The following is a 23476-nucleotide window of genomic DNA, read 5'->3' as shown; positions in this document are numbered from 1 at the left end:
ACCACAAAGAGACACAAAATACCCCATAGGGACACAAGACGACTACAACGTGACACAAAATGACTATGAAGATACACAAAATAACCAAGAGGACACACAAAATAACTACAAAGAGACACAAAACAACAAATAAATGACACAAAATTACCCAAAGGAGACCTCAGAGACCCAAACATCTGCAACAAAGACACGAAACAACCACAAGGAGACACAAAACGACTATGAAGAGATACAGTATGACCCCAAAGACTATAAAGTTATATGAAACAACTACAAGGAGACACAAAACAATGATAGAAGACACAACATGTCTACGAAGAGACAAACAAAATACCCCAGAGACACACAACAATCGCAAAGAGACACATAATGACACAAAGAGATACATAATAACCCCAAAGACACACAGGATGACCACAAGGAGACACCAAATGGCTATGAAGAGACAAACAAAATAACCCCTGAGAGACACAAAATGACTATAAACAGACGCAAAACAACCACAATGAGACACAAAATGACCACAAAGTTTCACAAAATAACCTTGAGGAGACACAAAATGACTACAAAGTGACACAAAATGACCACAGAGGGACACAAGACCACAAAAAGATGCATAACGACTATAAAAAGGAGCAAAACCACAACTACGTCTGTGTGTCTTGCTTCTGTGTAGAAGAGGTGGTGGGGCCTTTTGCATATCTGTGCCCAGGGGCCCATTCTCTAATGATGTGTCCATGCATACAGCCTACTAAAAACAAACAATAAAGCATTACAGACATATCAAACAGTAGCAACAGTCTGCACAGTCTATCAGTCAAGTGTCCAGATGTCAGTTTACATTTGAGAGCCTGCGGACTGGTTTGTTCCCTCACACATGTCTAACTGATTTCAGATAGCGGCACCATACTGAAGGCTGCGGGGATTACTGGGAGATCCGACCACTGGGGGGGGGCTGCTGGTGGAGTCCATCTGAACACTTCTGTCCGGTAGGCTGCTGGGGGGTCGGTGTGGCGCACAGATCTGACAACCACTGCAAACACTGTTACTTTAATTCCGTTCACTTTGCTGTCAAGGTTTTCAACTTCTATCATTATGGCGCAGTTACATAGGCTTGACAATAGTATGGCTACGTTAAATGACTACAGGCAATCTAATTACAGATCACTGTGCTTAATAGACTGTGCCTTTGGCACTCGCGTCAACCACAGCACTTAAAGACAGCCTTCATCCTGCATTAACGGGCTGGTGGCCGTCGGTGCTGAAATGCAGGGTATAGTTTGAGGTGGTGGTGCTGAAAGGACAGCTCCTCTGCTGCTACTGCTGCTCGGCGTCTATACAGTCAACGGCTTGTTGTTATTGCAAGGAAAGTAATAATGAACTAATGAAAGACCCAGTGCAGTGAAGTGATTTTCTCACCCCTTTGCCTTAATTGTTCCTCGGTGGATAGGATGCAAATATTAGGCTACCCTTCCAGAGCTGGAGTCAGGCATATATGCACCTATCTTCAGTATGAATTGCTTTGCATTGAAAATGTAATTCTATATTCAAGTGAGTGTTTTTCTGAATAGAAAATGAAGTGAACTGACTAAATAATAATGATATTAAAAATAAATTAAACATTTGGGGAATTTAAGATAAAAACACTCTGCTGTGCGAACCTACTTTTTTTTTATACAGATCGATTGCACTTTCATTTCTCAGTGCCATTATTGAAAAATCTCTTGTAACAATGAATAACTGCAAATTTTAAACTCAAAAAATAAAAAGCACACGTTAAACACAACATGAACAACCATGTGAATACAGCTGCTGCGGTTTGTAATTCCTCCCCAACACAAGGGGGCGCCGGAGCGCGCGGAGAAGTCTGTGAGCCACGTAAATGCCACGAAGAAGAGATGACCGGGTGTAAACATGGCGTCTGCCTTGGACGATGATGAGATCCTAAATGATGATTATTACTCCCTGCTAAATGTCAGACGAGAGGTACATAAAAGAATTGTGATCTTAATAGATGTGTGCGCGCGTGCATGTAGCAGTCACTCTATAAACGCTCTCCGGCTGATATTTAACGGTTACCCGCACAATCACATGTAACGTTAGCTAGGTAGCTAGCCTGTGACCCTCGACATTGATTTCTGTGCTGTGACTCCTCGGCTAGATACTTTCCAGGACATACAACAGGTTGTGAGGTTACGACTTTGCCAACAGGAGCTGTCAGTTGATGAAGAAAGATAGAAAGTCGTGTGTTATCGCGCTTATTTGGGAGCTAATGATAACAAACTGGCAGTTATGAGTAGTTAATGATCTCTGGGACTGTTTGTAGTGCTAACAAAGTTAGCTTATGCTAAAACTTACTGTAATTTTTCATTATGAAACACTTACAGTTGATCCGGTTACAGTGTGAACGTATTATTTCATGTGTGGAGATCAGACGCTTTTAGTCTTGATACTTGTTCATGTATGTTAATAAGCAAGTGGTATTTTACAAAACTAAAATAACTTGTGGCACAGGACATGCTGTTCCAGAGCGGCTAGATATGCCACCATTTCATAGTTAATACATTTGCTTATTTCCAAGTGGCTGAAAATGGGAAATTAGAATATAGATAGGGAATAAACTAAATAATGTGTAACTCTGTTGTGTAGTATGCAGGAAACAACAAAAAATGACTGAAATGTCTCTGTGTCAGGGAATTCAAAAGTGAAACTTATATGACTGTGAACACACATTCACAACTGTTATTATTGGGCCCATACTCTTTGTACTGTAGTCTATCTCATAGCAATCTAATATAATGTGTTTCCTAGATCTATCTGACCCATTCAGATCTTTACAGCGAAATGAAGTTTACACTTGGTGAAACATTCAAACCCATGTCTTAGTCTTGCATTGTTTTGGATCCGGGTTCAGCCATGTAAAGCACTGTATGTAACTTTGTTTTGAACAGTGCTTTATATGTAATATACTCTGACTTTAAACAGCAGTTTCTGTTCACATTTTTTGTCACAAGCCTGCATGGCGTTACAGCAGGGTTAGAAGACTTTATGGAGGTCAGATAAGTGTGGGAGGATCAGTAAATGGAGTTCAGCTGTAGCAACATCCTGGTGTTTATTTATTTTTTTGTCTGTTGTCAATCAAGTTTCTCCACAAACTGCTTCTATCACATTTTCTCCATTTGAATGTTGTGCTTCAGGCCACACAGGAAGAGCTGAAGGCGGCATACAGGCGATTATGCATGCTGTATCACCCAGACAAACACCGGGACCCTGAACTAAAGCGTCAAGCAGAACAGCTTTTTAACCTTGTACATGAAGCTTATGAAGGTAGGAAAAAGTTTTGATTATGTGATCAACATTACAGTATGTTCAGAAACTATTGTGATGGTTTATATTATTGCCGGTTATCCTTGTCTTTTCAGTGCTTAGTGACCCACAGGCACGAGCCATCTATGATATCTATGGCAAGAGAGGACTTGACGTTGAAGGATGGGAGGTAAGTCCATTTGTGAATGTAATTCCTAAACAAGCCACCACATGCAGTTAGAAACAACAGCCATTGTGTTGATTGACAGTCCATTATTTATTAAACTCAAAAAATACAATGACGCACATCAGAGGCACAATACTGTCGGGAGAGTTGAGTAGGTCCTCATGGGAGTAGCTCAGTGGAGTTCTGAAATTCACAACCACGACTCTCAGGCATACCTCATACATTTTTAAAGACATTGTAAGCTTAATTCACTATTAATGTCATATGTGCATTGCTAGCCAAGTGCAAACATAGCCAAAGTCATGTGACAGAAAGAAATCTGTTTGAAAAATATGGTTTGTATTCACATTAGCAATATCTAATGCACACAGATGCAGACCAGCGTGAGGCTCAATGCCAAAATGCATCAGAATAGAAAGACATGTTGCACAGCTTTTCTTCAGAACACCATGCTTTATTTACTCAACCAAGTGTTTTCAGCCATCTTGTCATCATCAGGGAAGTCAGTGTAGTGTGTCTGCATTTGCATCCATGGTTTGCTGCTTTTTAGCAGAACCAAGATTTTGCTGTACCCTCCTGTCAACTTTTAAGATTTACTATGCAGGATTTTCCTAAAAAACATTGTATAGACTCTTAAAGAAGTAGTTCCTCTCAATCATCAATTATGACCCACTAGAAGTGTGTGTCAGTTTATTTTTCTGCAGAGACTCAGCCCTCTGCCTTTATTTTTTTATTGTCTTCTTATTTTTTGTGTTGGGGATGTCACTGGGTGTGTACCCCCACAGCTCGCAGGTGAGGTTGGGGCTTTATAAAAAGATAGCGACTAGGTGCCAGACCATAAACAGCAGGCATCCAAGTGACACAGCAACGGGAAAACGCAAATATAGTGAGGCCCAACACCATGTGAGAGTGAATCTGGGGTTGGCTTTTACTTTCACTTTCCCTGGTGAGTGTGTTAACAAACAGTAACCGACAATCCTGCATAGTATACCCTTAATAAATCAGCATGTTTATAATTAGAGACATCCAAAACGGTTGGTGTGCTTTAGACAGAATTCCAAATTTGAACTTTTAGCCAAATTTATATTTTCAAGAATAACTCACTCATGGAAGAATAATCTTCAAGTGTCAGCCATAGTGTACACAAGCACAATGTTGTGGCATTGCAATCTCATGGCATGAAGCCTGCATTCTTACCGCAACACCCTCCTGCCCTGTATGACATCACCTCATTTAACCTGCTGGAAATACTACTTGTTTTGCTTCATCTGTGTTTAATAAAAGCATAGATGCTTGACAGTAAAAAATGTGAAACTTCTAAATAATTTCACAGGAAGAAAACGTATAGGGTGGTGAAATCCTGGTGAAATTTCTTTCACTCCAACTCTTTATCTGCAGCCTGTGAAGCAGCCGATCCACTGTTTGCTTTGCATTCAAATCATATCTTCTTTCTCCAGGTGGTGGAAAGAAAAAGAACCCCTGCCGAGATCCGAGAGGAGTATGAGCGCCTTCAGAAGGAGCGAGAAGAGAGGAGGCTTCAGCAAAGGACCAACCCAAAGGTATGTTCAGGGGAAGATAACAAGCCTCACATTGAACTGACAGTAACCTAAAGAGCCATTAGCCGTCTTGTGCATATTATATACATCATTCATTAAAACAGTATTCATCCCTGAACCTGTCATTTTGAAGGGAATGATTAGTGTGGGTATCGATGCCACGGACCTGTTTGACCAGTATGAAGAAGACTATGAGGATATGGCTGGAGGGGGAGTCCCACATGTGGAAATCAACAAGATGCACATATCACAATCAATAGAGGTAATGGGCTGCTCCGGATTCTACATGAGTTCTTAGGTGGCATTTGCTACAACGTCTTTTGGATTGAAACAGCTGTAGCTGCAATTAAATGACCAGTGTGTAAGATCTAAGGGGATATATTGGCAGACATGGAATATAATAAAGCTAATAGGTATGTTTTCTTTAGTGCTCCTTTAAATATATGAGAGCTGCTACAGAAGATTTTGGATTTAGTTCTTATCAAAGGACGTATTGTTTCTGTGTGTTCTCCCTGCAGGCTCCTCTCACCACAAAAGACACAGCCATTTTGTCTGGCTCCCTATCAACCCACAATGGAAATGGAGGGGGCACCATTAACTTGGCCTTGAGAAGAGTCACCTCAGCCAAGGGGTGGGGAGAGGTATGCTGCATTCCAACTGGGCACCACACGCACACTCATTTTGTAATGTATACTATAAATGGCACACTTTGTTTGTGCCACTCCTGTCTGCGTGGGCGGTACAACATGGAGGGACATTTTAAGATGTGAAACGTGATCTGCTGTGTATGTGTGTGTGCAGGTAGAGCTTGGTGCTGGAGACGCACATGGACCTCTGTTTGGGATGAAGATTTTCCGAAACTTGACGCCTCGATTGTATGTGTTGAAATGCAGGAGAAAGGAAATCGATATAATTTTTACCACAACATGATCAATCTGGTGATTCTTATATTTTATTTTATTGCTTCAGCTTCGTGACCGCTCAGTGTGGGCTCCAGTTTTCATCCCGAGGCGTGCGTCCTGCTTTCACCACAGTGCTGGCCCGCCACCTAGACAAGAACACTATGGGCTATCTGCAGTGGCGCTGGGGTGTCCAGTCCTCCATGAACACCAGCATAGTCAGGGACACCAAGAGCAGCCATTTCACCTTCGCAATGCAGGTGAGCAGCCAGCGGTTACACATGATTTTAATGTTAGCCAAGACGCCATTAAATCAACAGTTGTCAGCATTGTGCCAAAATGACCATTTACCTTTTGTCTCTGCAGCTTGGCATTCCTCACACATTTATGATGATGAGCTACCAGTACAAGTTCCAGGATGATGATCAGACGAAGATCAAGGGCTCAGTAAAGTATGTTGTCAAAGTGCGATATGTTATTTGGAGAATGTCATCATAAATTTATATTAAGACCCCTGGTGTAGTTACATTTGTTTAGTATCAATCTGTTTGTACAACAGCTTAAATTTATAGCCATTTAAATATACACCAATCAGCCACTACATTAAAACCACTGACAGGTGAAGTGAAGTGAATAACACTGATCATAATATTACAATGCAATGTTCTGCTGGGAAACCTTGAGTCATGGCAACAGCACTCCCCGATGCCATTGCCCCCAAGCAGGACGGTACACCATGCCACGCTGCAAAAACTAAAAAGCTGACAAAGAGCTCAAGGTGTCAACCTGGCCTCCAAATTCCCTAGATCCCAACTGATTGAACATCTGTGAGACGTGCTGGTACCCCAGAGGTCTTGTGTCCATCAAAGCCAAGTCTGATCCATGGTGGGGTCTTTGACCTCTCAAGGCATAGCCACAGGACCTTTGGGGGTGTCCTGTGTTGTCTGACACAAGGCCGTTGGCAGGGGAACCTTTGGGTTCTGTGGGTTGTGAGGTGGGGTACTGGCATGTCCCTCGGATGCTCGATGGGATTGGGATGTGGAGAATTTGGAGGCCAGGTTGATGCCTTGAGCTCTGTGTTTCCTCTGGCCATTCCTGAGCAGTTTTTGCAGCGTGGTGTGTTTTCCTGCCGAGGGGGCTACTGCCATCAGGGGAGTGTCATTACCATGAGGGAGTGTACTTGGTGTGCAGCAGCGTGTGGATGAGAAGTGTGTGTCAAGTGGCACCCATTTCAGTACCAGGACCCAAGGTTTCCCAGAGGAATACTGCACTATAACGAGATGATCAATGTGTGCGTAGTAGTTTCTGTGCAAGAACCGGCAGCTCAAATTCAAGTAAACTTTGACTGCAGGTAGAGAGATATTGACTCTGTCTTTATGTTACAGATCAGGTTTCTTTGGGACTGTGGTGGAGTACGGCGCTGAGAGGAAGATCAGTCGACACAGTGTCCTGGGGGCCACAGTCAGCGTGGGAGTGCCCCAAGGTGTCTCCCTCAAGATCAAGTAAGCGCACCTCTTTGCTCCAGTTTCCCGTTTGATGCAGGGTTCCAGAGGGTTTTCCTCACAGCGCTGTTGCCATGGCACCCGTAGGAATCAAGACATGACATCATGCCAGCCAATCCAATGAATTTTCCACAAGCTGTATCTGCGCTGGGGGTTTTATCTTTGAGGATGTAAACACAGGGATGGTCCCATTGAGATAGATGCTGGTGTTGGGATATGAGTTTAAAAGCTTGTGCATATACACTATGTCTCTTGTTATTTTTGGATAGTTCTCTAACTGTCCTGTCCAGCCGAGAGTATGGCTCACATTTTCACTTTGCCATTTTTAAGCATATAGCTGTGTGCAGCTGAGAGCATGCTTATTATTTTTGAATGTGGCCTTAGTTTTCAGCCAATTTTAGACAGAAGTTCTCACAAATATTACATGGAGTAACCAATTTAGCAGCCAGTTAGTGGCCACTCAGATATAAATAATGAAACCGACTCTCTCTCTGCAGACTAAACAGAGCCAGCCAGACGTATTTCTTCCCCATTCACCTGACCGACCAACTCCTGCCAAGTGCTGTATTTTACGCCACAGTTGGACCACTGGTTTTCTACCTCGCCATCCAGCAGCTTATTATTCGGCCCTACGTGCGGGCCCAGAAGGAACAGTAAGAAACCTTCGCTTTAAAGTTGGTTGTTTCATGCAAGAAATGTTATTGGAAGTAGCACCGCACGTATTATTATGGCCAGATTTTATGAGCTCATTCCATTTCTCCATTTATCCTTCAACTCACCAGAGACTTGGAGAAGCAGCGGGAGAGCTCGGCCTCGAATATAGCCAGGAAGAAACAGGAGGCGGAGGCTGCTGTGAGTATTTTATAGGCTTACATGTGACTGTGATACCAATCTGATGTCGAGGTTCAGCGTTTTAAGAGATGCAGGTATTGCGGGTGACTGTCATGAAATATTACAAGTCCCCGCACCAGTCAGATGAAGGGGCTGAGATGGGATAAGATAAGATGCAAAGTCTTAGTGAAATTCATTAGTATAATCCACATGATGTGAAATCTCATTGTTTGTGTCTGTCTCCTTTGCTCCCTCTCTGTGTGCCTTTTTCATCTCTAAAGGTCTTACTCATGCAGGAGTCTGTGCGCAGGATTATTGAAACGGAGGAGTCTAGATTGGGTAAGATCAGTAATATTTAAGAGATGAGCTTATCCTGGGAATAATGTTTTTTAAGCAGGCTGTGAAACCACTTGATTCTCTTACATTTTTACATTTAAGGTGAAACATGTTGATGCCTGTGTGATTGTTGTTGACCTCAAAGTAAGGGTGGGCAATATGGAGAAAATCAATTATCACAATATTTTTGTCCAAATATCATGATAGTTATATAGCAACTATATTGTAGGAGCGACTGTTGGTGCTTTCACAAAATAATTACACAGTTATATTTTTGATAATCATCTTTAATGTCAAATGTGTGTCATGACTTGGTGGCTAAAGGCAAATAGTAGTTCAGATAATGATATCACTTTACCACATACTTTATCTTTTCCCCGAGAGACTCCCATTTCTTCATTGCCCTCTCCCAGTTTCCTCCCAGGGTCACAGTTCTCCAGTTTTTTTCTCAATTTCTGACACATTTTCAACCCTTTTTTACTTTCCATTCTTAATAATCTGCCTCTGGCACTGTACAACGTGTGTAAGCCCTATGACTCTGAAAGTTTCCTACCTGCTGATGCTTCCTCCACTCTCCCTCCTTTTTTAATCCTTTGGCTCTGCATGAGACAGGCGTCACTGCCATTGGACAACTCATGCTGACCACTAGGGATGGGGATCACCAGAGGCCCCCCGATACGATAATATCATGATACTTAGGCCATGATGCGATATTATTGCGAATTTAAATGTTGTGAATATTGCGATTTATTACCTTTTTTCAACAGCAAATTAATGAAAAATGGTCTTTCTGAAAATGGTTTTTAGTAGAGGTTTAATTTGTATTTGGAACATTAATAGTTTCTATAATAAAAAAAATCGATACTTGTCATTTGTGTACCTACTGACGGCATTACATGTGCGTACGTCTGAGGGTGCCTCGAGGGTTGGGGAGACCCCAGCTTATCCTTCTCTGCAACGGAGGGGTACACAGCTGTCTTCCAGAGACAGTGAGTCTCCCGTTCCGCCTGCTTAGGCATCCAGGACCCAAGGGTGTGTGGGTCAGGGTTGACAGCTGGCTGTGGGTCCCTAATGGGGGCCAAGCCTACAGCCTGTTGGAGTCCCAGGGTCACGAACCATTAAATGTGACGAAACATGAAAATGCTGATACGGTGTACTTACTGTTTTGTTACTTAAATTCTTTAAAAGTCACCAGAATGCGGGAATTTAAGTATTTGAGGACCCCCACAACCCCGCGTAGGTTTCAGAATTCTCCCTATTTTTGAGATTTCAAGGTCGGCAAGTACGCTTTACTGTAATGCAGCCTTTAAAATAGGAAAATACAACACTTATGATATTACAGTATCCAAAATCGGATACAATATCTAGTCTCATATCATGATATCGATATAATAATACTAGTCCTGTTTTAATTTAAAAAAAAAAAAGAATACTGCTGGTAAATGTTATGCCGCAGTTTGTCTGAATCAAAAAAATCTAAATTAAAGCACAATACATGCTTTTAGTGATCATCTTGAGCAGTTCACTGAAATCTAAAGGGACCTGGAAAAGGCAAAACTAATGTGTGGGCCTCTGTAGTATGAGGGGACGCCCTTAGTTGTCACTGATAGTGTTGAGTGTGATTTTATGGAGAGCTTTTGAAATAGAGTTCAAATTGTTAATAAAGGCAAAAGAGTTCAGTGGATATTTTTAATGACCCTCCTGCTTCCGCTTCGACCCGTGATAATTGGCGCTTTTTAGTTTGCTTTTGATAAGTACACTAACAAAAAAAGCTCTCAGCAGACAGTGTAATTTTCACCTTGGGGAGTTTTGCAAGTGATAATTGGCTTATGACACCTGTCACTGTAGAGGTTGCTTTAATTTTAGTATCATCAGAGGCCCCCTAGACTCTGCACTTGTAAAGTAACGGTTAATAGCAGGGTGTGTGTATGTATGTAAGTGTGTGTAAGTGTGTGTAATGACAGACACACAGCTCCTCTTCATTATTCAATGGACTGCACTCTATGAAATGGTTACCGTATTGTTTGTGCAGCTTGCAATTAAAATTAATTGTGCTGTCTTTTTGTTGCAAAACAATTTTACCAAACAAGTCTCAAAAATGACACTGGTTCTGTTGTTAAAAAATGAGGCTGAAACTGCCGCCATGCAAGATTCAGATTATTCTATAGCGACAGAGGGGATTTGTGTTGGACTTTTAATATCAGTTCATTCAAAAGTCAGTGTCTATTTTGTCTGGCATCCTTCATTTTCTGAAATTTACCTGATAATCAAACTAAGACCTTTTTAACATTTTGAAGCACGTTAAAACGTCACTTTATGCATTGAATTTCCAGTTGATTCACACTATCCTTTGATGCTGCTTCATCAAACCAGGTCTCATCATCCTCAACGCCTGGTACGGCAAGTTTGTGACAGACAACAGTAAGAGACACGAGAGGGCAAAGGTCATTGATGTGACTGTGCCACTGCAGTGTTTGGTGAAAGACTCTAAACTCATCCTCACTGAGGCTACAAAGGTAAGTCTAGTGCAAGATTATAGACTATTTTCCTGGTATGTAAAACATTTTTACATAGTACACATACTGTTTAAAGGTATACTATGTAGGATTTTACTAAAAACAATGTATAGACAGAAGTAATCCCTCACAACCATCACTTATGACCCACTAGAGGTGTGTAGTGGTGTATTTACCTGCAGGGACCCTGCCCTCTGCCTGCACTTTTATTTTTTGGCTGTGTTCGGGATCATCCTGGGTACAGCAAGAAGGAAAGGTCTTACTTACTATGGCTTTTTGCTCCTTTTTATGGAGCACTGGCCGTTCACCAAAGTCTTCTTACTTTGGAGTTGGTGGTATTGACCCATTAGCCGCTATTAGCCGCACCTGGAGGGAGAGCTGGTGAGGCATTTGAGCTGAGTGGGCGTGCCTCGAGGTAGACGTCAGAGGCAAGACATTCTGAAAGCAAAAGACACTGAGAAAGCATTTGACACGCCACCAAGAAGAGCGAGCTGGCAGACTGAACCGCCGAAACAGCACCTGGTTGCCCCCCCCCCCCCCCCCCCCCAGATAGGAGACGTCACACTCACCCGGGGAAGTCCAGGCACATTTCCCACATGTAATGCAACACGTAGCGAGAGGCAGTAAGTCAAGGGTTTCACAAGCCCGGTTTAGCATAGCAGCGTAACACCTGGACTTTCCTTTCCAGCTGTTTCAATGTCAGCCCGCTTGGCTTGATGTCAGTCTTGAGGTCCTTGCTCCAAGTGTTTTTGGACCAGCCTCTCTTTTGCCTCGTGGTTCTATCTAAGGTCCTGCCTGGTGATGCTGGTATTGGGTTTCTGGAGGATGTAGTCGAAACATCCCCATCTTCTTCTCTTGATCTCCTCTTCCACAGGTCGTTGGCCTGTTCTCTTTAAGAGGTCATTGCTGCTGATTGTGTCTGGCAAATGGATGCTCAAGATCTGCTTCAGGCAGCCGTTGATGAATGTTTGTACATTCGTCATTCATTGTGGAACTGGTTGTCCTTCATGTCTCTGATTCATAGAGAGGTATAGGCTAAGAGTCGGAGCAGAAGAGTCAGAGCTTTGTCCACTTTTCTTTGGATCTCTGAATATTTTTCAGTTGGATGAATGAAGCTCTTGCCTTGTCTTGACACTGCCTGTGTAAAAATCTCAAGTGTTACTCGCTCCAGGGTTACTGGGTCTTCATGGGTTGTGTTGACCTTGAGGACTTAAGTTTTCCCTGTATGGATGTAGAGGCCTACTTGTGATGAGGTGTCTGCCAGTACTTCTGCATGGATAGGACAAGAGCAGGTGAGATCGGTACTTTATAAATGGTATCGGGCAGAGGGGGAAGAGGAAGCTACAAAAACAGTGCAGGAAAAAGTAAATATAGTGAGGTAAAAATGCAAAGCAGACAAAGGCCATGTCCAAAACGAGAGAGAATCTGTGGCTGGATTTCACTTTCACTGGCGATACTCTTTACAAACCAATAATTCCTGCATAGTATACCTTTTAAAAATGTACTACCGGGTTAGAAACTGATGTCCTCAACTCTCTGCTCATTCAGTCTGCTGCTGGTGCATGACCTTGTTTTGTCTTTCCAGTCAGGACTCCCTGGTTTCTATGACCCCTGTGTGGGGGAGGAGAAGAGCCTGAAGGTGCTGTATCAGTTCCGCGGAGTCATGCATCAAGTCCTGTCAGGAGACACCGAACCACTCAGGATACCAAAGCAATGTAAGTTCCGTGTAGTGCACAGCACAGTGACTCTCAGGTATGAGGATAGTGTCACAGTTTTTTCACCCTCTTAATGTAATATTTAGCTACTTGAGCGCAGGTTGAATGATTTGGCAGATCATATACTCTCTTGAACTGTCTAACCCGCCACTGTTTCAGATCTTACTGACAGCGGGGGGAATTTACTTGAACCCGAAGCCTTTGTAGATGTGTGTGATGCAACATATCTCAGAATATTTTATCTCAACTCAGACAATGTCTCCTAAAAAATCCACTGAGCTATATTACCTGCCACCTTCATGTGCTTGCCAGCAGCGTTATTTCTGACTTCTTTGTTCTTGTTTGCAGCTCACAGGATTGACGCAGACACATAGGAGCTCCTCTGCTGACCAAAAAGACTCATCTCTAAGCTGTCTGACAGAAGATGGATAAAGCTGTTTTAGATACGACACAGATCGAAGTCCTTGTTACTCAGAAATCGTGCATTTACCTTTTTGTCTTTGTATCCATTTAAATATGCAGAGCAGAGTAAAAGCATCACAGACTGGATTGATCAGAATTCAGGATCCATGGACAGCGTTGCGGCCTGCTTGAAATTCTAATGTGACACCGAAATCAATGGCTACCATCTCATGCTCTCCTTGGTATCCATTTATTTTTGGTATGGCTTGTAATTTATGATTGAGTTCTATGTACTGTATTGTACACAAACTGCAGTGCCTATGTGAATGAAAACGATGAATGCACCTCTGTTTATTTGCCATATTATTAAAATCAGTCTCTCTCATGTTGCTTAACCATTTTGGTACTTTTTCAAAAAAGAAAAAAAAAAGTTGTGTTTTTCTTTTGTATAACTTGTAAGTTAAAATGTTTTGATGGTTTTGGTTTAAAGGAACAGTTTGTAGGATTTAATGGCATCTAGTGGTGAGGACTGCAGATTGCAACCAGCTGAAACTTCTCCCTGTTAGAATACCTTCAGTATTCATTGTTCAAGAAGTTTTCACTGAGAGACGAATTATCCGCAGAGGTGTCTCCCTCTCTGAAACAAACAGACCGGAGGTCTCATTTATAAAACAATGCGAAGGAGCCATACTAAAAATGTATGTATGAACAAAAGCCAAAAAATACATATTTCTGCAATCAGGCTTCCACCTCACCATTTGCATCACCAATTTCCCGTCTTCAAAATGTTCGTAAGCATGGATCATAGTGTCTGTTTTTATACATTACAACTTTTGAATGGGAGGTGGCGTACGCTTCTTTCAGGCCTTGTTTTGAGTGTGTGCAGTGTTAATAAATTTTGTTGTTTTCTGATCCAGGCATTCAGGAGGTTTTTATCAGGAGCCCAATTATCTCCTCTCCAAGACCTGGAGATTTAAACCAGTAAAAACACTGAATATTTCATGTTAAAAACCAGTGTTTTGCAACACAATTCAGCTTGTTGCAGATGGGCCATTAGCCCAACTAAGTTGAGATCCTCAGAGGTCTCTTCCTCTCTAGAAGAAACTGACCTTGTGTAGTTTTACTTTTTAAAATAAAAAAAAAATTTAAAAAATCATGTTTTAACAACTCTGCTTGCTCTGGAGGAGCTGCTAATTACCGTAGCCAAAGCGAAAATGCTAATGGCCCTATCTAAAGCTAATGTTTGGTTTCTCCGTTCCGAGCTACTGTAGAAACATTTGATATTTGACATTTATTTTGAACATGTAAAAAAAAAAAACATACAAACAAATCCCACCCCTTCTCCATAAGTCATTGAGAAAAGTGAAACCGACAACTTCCTTATATAGATAAACCCATACCGAAGACTTTTCGAAATATTCCATTGTTTTTACCCTTTAACTTTGTCACACAAAAATAACCTATGTATATAATAGTAATTACCAAATATATCTTACAAAAACCTGTCTTAGTATATAATATAAATTACCAGTTATCTATGACTTACAAGTATAAACCAGTCTAAGTGTATGATATATATAAACATGGTGCAACATGATGAACTCTGTGGATGAGGACCTGCTCCCTATGTCGATAAAAACAGCTCATTCTAAGATAACAAAAACACAACAGTTCTTATTTTCAGATGATTTCACACTAGAGAAAACATAGTGAATTTCTGCTAATCTATCTCCCTAAATCCTACACACTGAATCTTTAACCAAAGTAATTTAGGCATTGCTGATTTGTCAGTTTCCTCAGAAAAGGGAACCACATTTGAATGATATCATGAATGTGGTGGAGAGTACTAACAGCTGCTGATACACAACTAAAAGGAAGGGAAGGAATATCTGCCAGTGACGGAGGTGAAACACCACAGCTTTATATAGTTCAGCATGGGGAGGCTGCATGTGTACAAGTGTTTTGACTGGATGGAGTTTAGAAAGACATTTTAAATTGGTTCAGCATGTCTGTTGTGCTGTAGATCTTCTTTTCTCAATCTGGGTGAAATGTTAATGAATCTTCCCTCCCGTTCCTTGTTTGCCAGTTTGTGTGCCGTAAATAGAAAAGGGGAGGATTAACTGAAACCACTACAGGACCAGAGATTGTTTTAGTCTCTGTGAAATATGGAACCCTGCCTTTTCAAGAATCATAATGAATTGGACGAACAAAGAGGGCTGACATAATGACCAAATGTTTCCTGAAACCCAAAACACCTTCTTTTGGAAGCAAATCGAGTTTGTCACATTCCTCATCGGGTGACTCTATTTTTATCTGAGTTTTTTTTAGGATAACTGAATTATATGGTTTGATGTTTGACCAGATGATCAGAATTTAGAGGCTCTATGTGTTTAAAGACGATCAGGAGTACATCACATTTGACTCACTGGAGGGCTTGAGACAGCAGTTGTCAAACTAACTAGAGTGTACATGATTCAAGATGTTTATTGAGGCTTCAGTTGTGTGTATGAATGTATGAATACAATCGTGTAAAATATTTTCACTGGGATGCTCTGTGAGAGAAAAACAGTAAAAACTTAAATCTCAACAGCTTAAAGACACACATCACCATGAACTCAAACTCAAGCCTGTAACAGACGGAGCACTTTCGTGATAGACTCCACATGTTGATACTTAAATTTACAGTAACTGCATTTGTGATACTTGACTTTAAACTGAGCGTACACATTGTACTTCTTAATGGATGGATTACTGGACAGACCTATTGGTTACAGCCCCAGGCCTGTACCTGCAATATGAGACACACATCGACTTGGAAGACACTGAAAGTGACCAGAAAGAAATGCAAAACAGCTGCAAAGACTAAAAACAGATGTTAGCAACCACAAAAAGACTCAAAATCCACAGTCCAAAGACATGCAGGTTAACTGGTGACTCTAAATTATCCGTAAGTGTGAATGTGAATGGTTGTCTGTCTCTATGTGTCAGCCCTGTGATAGTCTGGTGACCTGTCCAGGGTGTACCCCACCTCTCGCCCAATGTCAGCTGGGATAGGCTCCAGCCCCCCAACAAGATAAGCAGTTACAGAAAATGAATGAATGAATCAGGCCCCTTCACCTCACGGACTCCAGTGCAACTGCCTGCTCTGTCTATATTTACGCCCCTGCCCTGGTGATGGTGATGTAGGCCTTTGACATTATTTTAACAGCATATGACAGATTTAAGCAGCTGTGTGCAAAATTACAAATCATCACTCAACCTTCTTTCAGCTGCAGACGTGTCACTGAGTAAACGCATTAAAGTCATAGATTAAAGTTTTAAAATATCTGCTTGTTGTGGAGCATGTGATCCCACACTTTCTCCGCCCACGCTTCTTACGTCCAGCCGCCCCGGAGTGAAGAACGAGCGCACCCTTGACAAACTGACAGGAGTGGCCATATGTGCTCTACATCTTTATAAGTGTTTTATTCATTCAACGAGAGAATAAGAGGTAATTTCCTAAACTTTGACTGAGATGCTACAGCCCTCCTCGCAGTGTCGGTGTCTGTAACGTTACTCCGAACTGCACTTCCGTGTTCTGTGACGCTCGCGCACTTAACAGAGCAGTAACAGCTGACAGGAGGAGGCCGAGAAACCAAAACAATGATATAGGCTACGTATAGTGGCATAAAGGCTGTGGCCCGGCGGTGTCCTCAGCGTAAAGAGGAAACTTATGAATGAAAGTCGAGGTCTGAGTCCGAAGCAGCCACCGACTGCAGCTACAGCACCGTGTACTTCGCTCCTAACGGTAGGTGTTCAGTGCTCCACTGTTAAAACAACTAATGCAAGGGTTGCACATGACTGCAGGCTGTATGGAGATGACAGCCAGTCTGAGAAATGTAAAGTGAAATACAAAATGGCACAGTCTACACTTAAGGCTGTGCTGCAAGACTATAGTGCAAGAATAAATAAAGTTAATGGAAATGCACATGATATTAGTGTATACCAGCCTGGTGTTATGGTGTGCATGTATTCAGTAAATGGATTTTTTAGGACTATATTTATTGCATTTTTAACATCAAACACAGAACAGCTTGGACATAACATGGCGAATAGAGGGAGTAGTTGAAAATAAAAAAAATGAGAACAGCAACAAACAAACAAATAGTCTATATAGACAAATAACAAGGTTACAAGAGGACTAGTTTACAGGAAGTGTCCAGAGACTGGCTAAGCCGGTTTAGGAATCCCTTGCAATGTAGAAGATGACAGTGTAGGTCCAATGTACTTTAAATAAGGGCCCTATACTGTATGAATAGCATACAAGAGATATATTCATTGGGAGCACACTGCACTACAAGATTGTGCCAAGACTTTTTTTGTTGGAGCAGCATCCTCAGTCCAGACGAGCAGAATATTTTCCCAGCAGCAAAAGTCAAAAGATTGAAAAGTCTCTTGTGTTTGATATTTGTAATATGACCATCCAAGAATCCAAGTAAGAGGCACATAGGGCCCAATTCTATTTGAACACCAAATATAACAGACAGTTCATTTACAATACCAGACCAACGGCTTTGCAGCTTCACACATAGTATATTAAAAACAGTGACTGTAGTTACACTTACAGCAGAGAGAAGGAATATTAGCATCCATTTTATTTTTGAGAGCAGGTCATATATATGTGCGGTGTACAATTCTGAACTAAGAAGATTTGTTTCGATTACACATGGATATAGAAAATGGAAATGTTTAATGTGCATGTGTCACAATTGCTAGGCAGACATAGGTAGTTTTGTCCATGCAGGAGGATGCAAATTTGCAGGGCAATGCAAATGGTTCACAGAGGACAATGTGAGGAGGATACACGGCAGTCAGGGCGCACTGTTCACAATCCTGATGGCCTGAGGAAAGATGCTTTTTATTGCCTCTTTGTTGGACTTGTGGCTACGGAGACGCCCAACATAAAGAGGCTGAGAAAAAGCTCATATTTGACTTTCCTTTGAATGCAACTGGACTGCATGTTGCATGGGATCATTGTGTGCACTATTTGTCACCTGTAAACCGTGCAACTTGGCCATCATAAATATTTTTACTGTTTTAGCTGTTTGATCATGAACCTTTTTCTTCTTACTAGTGAGAAGTCCCACTTTAAATATATCAATGTACATAGATGCCTTAGAGCAATGAAATCAGCTTATGTTTTTTAAAAACTATGTGTTACCTACCCTTTGTTGTAAATGTGCCTGTTCAATAGTAGTAAAGATAGACTTGTAGTTTATATGGATATGTAAGCAGTAGTGGGCATTCTCCAAAGAAAGTACTGGAAAACGAAACACATTGCACAGGGTTTGATCTTCTCTGTGTCCTTTTTCTTGCTTTCAGATGTTCCCCGTTCCTCTGGAGATCTTTGAGGAGATCTTCCTGAGTCTTCCTCCCCATCAGGTGGTTCGTGTTTGTCGGTTAGTGTGCCATCAGTGGAAAGAAGTGGCTGACAGTGAGTCCCTGTGGAAAGAAAGATGCAGAAGAGAAGGATATCGCCTCTGCGATGCCTCCAAAATAGCCAAAGACTGGAGGTTGTTTTACTTCTTGTGCAAGAAGAGGAGAAATCTTCTCAAGAACCCAAGAGGAGAACGTAAGAAGCCACAGGAGTGACTGCACTGATGTACAAATTAGCACGACAACATTATTTCTGTCACAACCCTCCTTTTGTTTGTGCAGAGGACCTGAGCGGCTGGCAGATTTTAGAGAATGGTGGTGATAAATGGGCTCTGCACGATCTTAGAGTGCCTCATCCAGACGAGACGGTCCAGAAGAACTTTGTGACCTCTTTCTGGTGAGTATTCACCTGGGGAGATGCAGAAAATATGGCATTAATCTTATTTTTTATTTCCATATTATGTAGCTGCTGAGACAATTTCTGTTCTCCAGGATGTGCAGGAAGTCTCAGCTGATCGATCTGGAGAAGGAAGGTTACAACCCATCATTTATGGATTACTTCCAGCCAGACATCAGAATATCGGATTGGTAAGAAAAATTAACATCAAGTAAAACAGTACAAACTCTGCACTCCACCCCGGGCTCGAACCAGGAACCAATGCTAACCACTTCACCACCGTGCTGCCCAGTATTACTATTTATATGGTGGATTTAGCAAATTGGAGAAGTGAGCATTTTTCTGCAAAGATTGTGGGACATTTAAGCAGCACAACTAAAAAGCTGTAGTTACAAACTTAACAGCAGAAACAGAACTGAAATAATGATGTCAGTCCTCATAACTTGGTGCAGGTGGTGGCAGGAAACATCAGATTGATAGTAAATAAGCAGATACACTGCACAAAAGAGGGTTGAAATGCTTCTTCTCTGAATTTAGTCTTCACTTGAAATGTTATTATATATTCTAATTATTCATATGGAGATATCTGTTTATAGACATTAGTTAACAATGACAGTGCAGAGAAGAGGAAGTCTTGGCCCAGATATCCGCTGGCTACATCGTCCATCCGTCCATTTTCATGCGCTTATCCAGGGCCGGGTCGTAGGGGCAGCAGGCCAAGCAAAGCACCCCAGACGTCCCCCTCCACCGCAACGCTTTCCAGCTCCTCCTGGGGGACCCCAAGGTGTTCCTAGGCCAGATAAGATATGTAATCCCTCCAGTGTGTTCTGGGTCTGCCCCGGGCCCTCCTACCAGTTGGACATGCCTGGACCACCTCCAGCAGGAGGCGCCCAGGAGGCATCCTGATCAGATGCCTGAACCACCTTAACTGACCCCTTTCGATGCGAAGGAGCAGCGGCTCTACTCCGAGCTCCTTCTGGATGTCTGAGCTCCTTACCCTATCTCTAAGGCTGAGCCCAGCGACCTCACGAAGGAAACTCATTTCTGCCGCTTGCATCCACGACCTCATTCTTTCGGTCACTACCCAGAGCTCATGACCATAGGTGAGGGTTGGGACCAGTAAATCTAAAGCTTCCCCTTCCGGTTCACCTCCGTCTTCATCATGACGGTCCGGTGCAGCGCCTGCATCACAGCAGAACCCGCACCAAACCGCCGATCCATCTCAAGCTCCATTCTGAACAAGACCCTGAGATACTTGAACTCCCTCGCTTGAGGCAATAACTCTCCCCCAACCTGGAGTGGGCAATCCACTGGTTTCTGACAAAGAACCATGGCCTCAGATTTGGAGGTGCTGACTCTCATCCCAACAGCTTCACACTCTGCTGCACACCGCTCCAGTGCATGCTGGAGGTCACGGTGTGATGAAGCCAACAGCGGACCAGAAGCTCCAAATTATTGGAGAGACTAAATCATCACCAGACTCATAACAAACCCTATGAGTTTTTTTTAAAAGAAATGTTTCCAATTATTTTTTTCAAAATAGCATCTAAAACATGAAACCAATGCTACATTCAACACTGTATATGTAATTTCTGAAATCTGACATCTGTGTATCTGTTATACCAGGTATTCACCAAGAAATGATTGTGGCTGTATATATGAGATCTGTGTCGAGCTGCTGAATCAAAGAAAAAAGCCTGTCCAGACATTTGCACCTGAGACTATAAAGTTTGAGCAGTGGAGTGTGGAGAGATGGAATCAGGTATGAACAGAGCACGAGACATTCATTATTTCAATGACGTTTAGAGGAGAAACAAAGCCCCGGGACAAGCCTATACTTATCGATATGTGTTTTTCAGATGACCCATGTATTCCAGAACTATGGACCAGGAGTGAGATACATCCGTTTTACCCACGGAGGCAAAGACACACAGTACTGGGCAGGATGGTATGGTATACGCCTCACTGACAGCTGTGTTGAGATATGTCCAGCAATGGACACATAGGGATTTATTAAATGCCTGCTTCCTGCCTTTACCTGAAATTGCACCTGTTCCAGTCATATTTGCCGTATATAATCTGCATTTATTTACCATGTACAAAGAATGCTTCTCTGTGGTTCAAAACCAAAGACTGTCTTTCTGAGTTTTTATTATTACACTTGCAAGCGAGCACAGTCAAACCATCGACAGAGTTTCCAGGCTGAGATCACAATTTCTCCTTATTCCTGTAGCTTTTTTATACATATACTGTGGTGAGGTCACTGTGACATGAGTGACAATATCCTTGTCTACCTACGCACATAGTCTGCAGCTGCGTCTTTGATGCTGTGGCTCCATCTTTGATGCCTTGGGTGATGTTTGGCTGATAAGCCAGCAGACAGTACCCCCTAACTTGTATTACGCTTCACACCTGTTCCAACAATGTAGCTGTAGCTGGTTTAATAAAGACAATGTCTGTCTATATGTCAGAGTATTAGGTCACTTGAAGGTCAATGCTGCGAATGGCTGTAAGTCTGTCTTTTTCCAGCCGTTCTCCATCTGCAAGATTATGAATGCACGCTGTACATTTACAGTAGCAAAGCACACACACACACTTGGTGCTACAAGAGGTGCAGCAGTACTGAAGGGTAATTATCCACATCACCTTCCCAAGAGAGCCTCATACCAATATTTTTGCAGCCAGGACATTGCTGCCACAGTCAGCACATATCCGTCCAATTTTAAAAACCTGTATTTCTCATGAAGAAATTTACATTCAAGCCTAAATCATTTGGTTATTTACCCTGAAGTATTGTTGCCTGACAGCCGGTCATGAAATTTGTTAGGACAGTTTGCTGTATTAAGCTTTGCAGAATGCTCTGTGCAATTTTTGCCTTTGGGTCGTCCCAATTGAAAGGTGGTGTGATGGTAACACATTGTAAGTCACATGAAGGCATCAGTGGAACAATGAAGTGCAGAAACTTGATCACATCGGGAATAAAATGTATTTTCTCAGTATTACGTTGTCACCATCAAATAAATTACAGTCTGTTGTGTTCAACTTCTGATGTTGCTTATGTTTTATTGTTTCTTTTGACTGATTTTTTTCTGCTTTCATGACCTTTTAATCCCTGTAAAGCACTTTGATATTGATCTGTCAAATATCCTACATTAAATAAACTTTACTTACTTTACATGCAAATTTTCTTCACGCTGCTGCTCAGTAATGTGTGAGCTGTCATGCACAACTGTTTTCTGTTCTATATAAAATCCTTTATCTTTACATTCATCAGTTCTGTGTCTGCTCTGGAACTTTATACAGCACTGCTAACTTTATTTATGTAACTAATTCAGTCAACTTACTGTATTTGAAATAAGGGTTAAAATTGATCTTACTGCTGAATTATTGTATTGCTTTATTACAAGTGAAATACAGAACAATGTTGATGTCAAATTGAAAAAACATCAAAACTCTGAGATAACTTATAACTCTTATTTAATTACAGCTCATAAATGCACACATTTGATTTTAATCAGTGATGTTATGTGATGTTATGACTGTGCTTTGACTCCTTACACGTATATTTCAATATACAGTAACTACATTTATGATTGACTACTTTTAATGGAGTCTAAATGTTTCGTACATTTCCTGTAACATTAAAATTTAAATTGATTCGCAGCATCCTCTCCTCCTAAACTCTGTCCTGTCATCCTCACATTTAATAGAAAAATCAATATCATTATTATTATTATTATTATTATTATTATTATTATTGTTATATCTTCAGTTGATTTTTTTTAATTGAGCATTTTGAGAGCATACAAACAAAAGCATAAATATAGAACATCTCATAAAGGATGTACCACTCTATACAAATACAGAGCAAAATAATAGTCAACCTTGATGGAGATGAAGAGAAATAAATAAAATAGACAAGGGGACATTTATTTATATATATATACATATATATATATATATATATAGCAAGTTAATAAATTAAAACACCAGGCATACAAAAAATTACAAAGTGGAGCAAAACGTTGAGATCCAAAACAAGGACCATAACTCTAAACTAGAATTGAGAAAAAAACCAACACTCACCACAGTTCAATAAAGCCATTTAAAAACCAGTTAAAAGAGGACTGATTATTCCTAAACATGCTTCAATAAATATAGTATTTGCCCATTTGATTTCAAATTATCCATATGAAAAAAAAAGTAAGAAATATCAAATATTGGAAACATCATAAAACTTCAGTGATAACCAATTTTTCATGTCAGACTGACAAATAAAGAAATAAAGAAAAAAAAATGAAACTGAACTTTACTAAAATAAAATAAGCAAAATAAAATTAAATGTAATTAAATTAAAAAAACGTGCGCTCCAAGGTTCCTTCATTCTCACCCCAGAAGGCACAGGGGCGACCTC

General features: G+C 41.3%; 2 protein-coding genes across 2 annotated transcripts; both read left to right on the top strand.

The window, feature by feature from the left end:
• Nucleotides 1–1865: 1865 nt before the first annotated feature.
• dnajc11a (DnaJ (Hsp40) homolog, subfamily C, member 11a) lies at nucleotides 1866–14162 on the top strand. The gene is made up of 16 exons (XM_049581574.1): nucleotides 1866–1986; nucleotides 3198–3327; nucleotides 3423–3496; nucleotides 4951–5052; nucleotides 5183–5311; nucleotides 5568–5690; nucleotides 5851–5924; nucleotides 6019–6208; nucleotides 6315–6400; nucleotides 7334–7450; nucleotides 7948–8103; nucleotides 8233–8302; nucleotides 8563–8620; nucleotides 10991–11133; nucleotides 12719–12848; nucleotides 13197–14162. Exons 1-16 carry the CDS (start codon nucleotides 1915–1917, stop codon nucleotides 13220–13222), a joined length of 1680 nt encoding a protein of 559 aa, XP_049437531.1. The 5' UTR covers nucleotides 1866–1914; the 3' UTR covers nucleotides 13223–14162.
• Nucleotides 14163–16625: 2463 nt separating this feature from the next.
• Nucleotides 16626–22564, top strand: LOC125891950 (F-box only protein 6-like). The gene is made up of 6 exons (XM_049581579.1): nucleotides 16626–17037; nucleotides 18612–18861; nucleotides 18948–19062; nucleotides 19158–19253; nucleotides 20689–20824; nucleotides 20922–22564. The coding sequence occupies exons 1-6, from the start codon at nucleotides 16963–16965 to the stop codon at nucleotides 21066–21068; spliced, it is 819 nt and encodes a 272-aa protein (XP_049437536.1). The 5' UTR covers nucleotides 16626–16962; the 3' UTR covers nucleotides 21069–22564.
• The last annotated feature ends 912 nt before the right edge of the window (nucleotides 22565–23476 follow it).

The sequence above is a fragment of the Epinephelus fuscoguttatus genome, linkage group LG7, assembly GCF_011397635.1.
Source record: "Epinephelus fuscoguttatus linkage group LG7, E.fuscoguttatus.final_Chr_v1".
NCBI lineage: Eukaryota > Metazoa > Chordata > Actinopteri > Perciformes > Serranidae > Epinephelus > Epinephelus fuscoguttatus.
The sequence above is the reverse complement of the archived record's forward strand: the minus strand, read 5'-3'. Positions and strand labels throughout refer to the sequence as shown.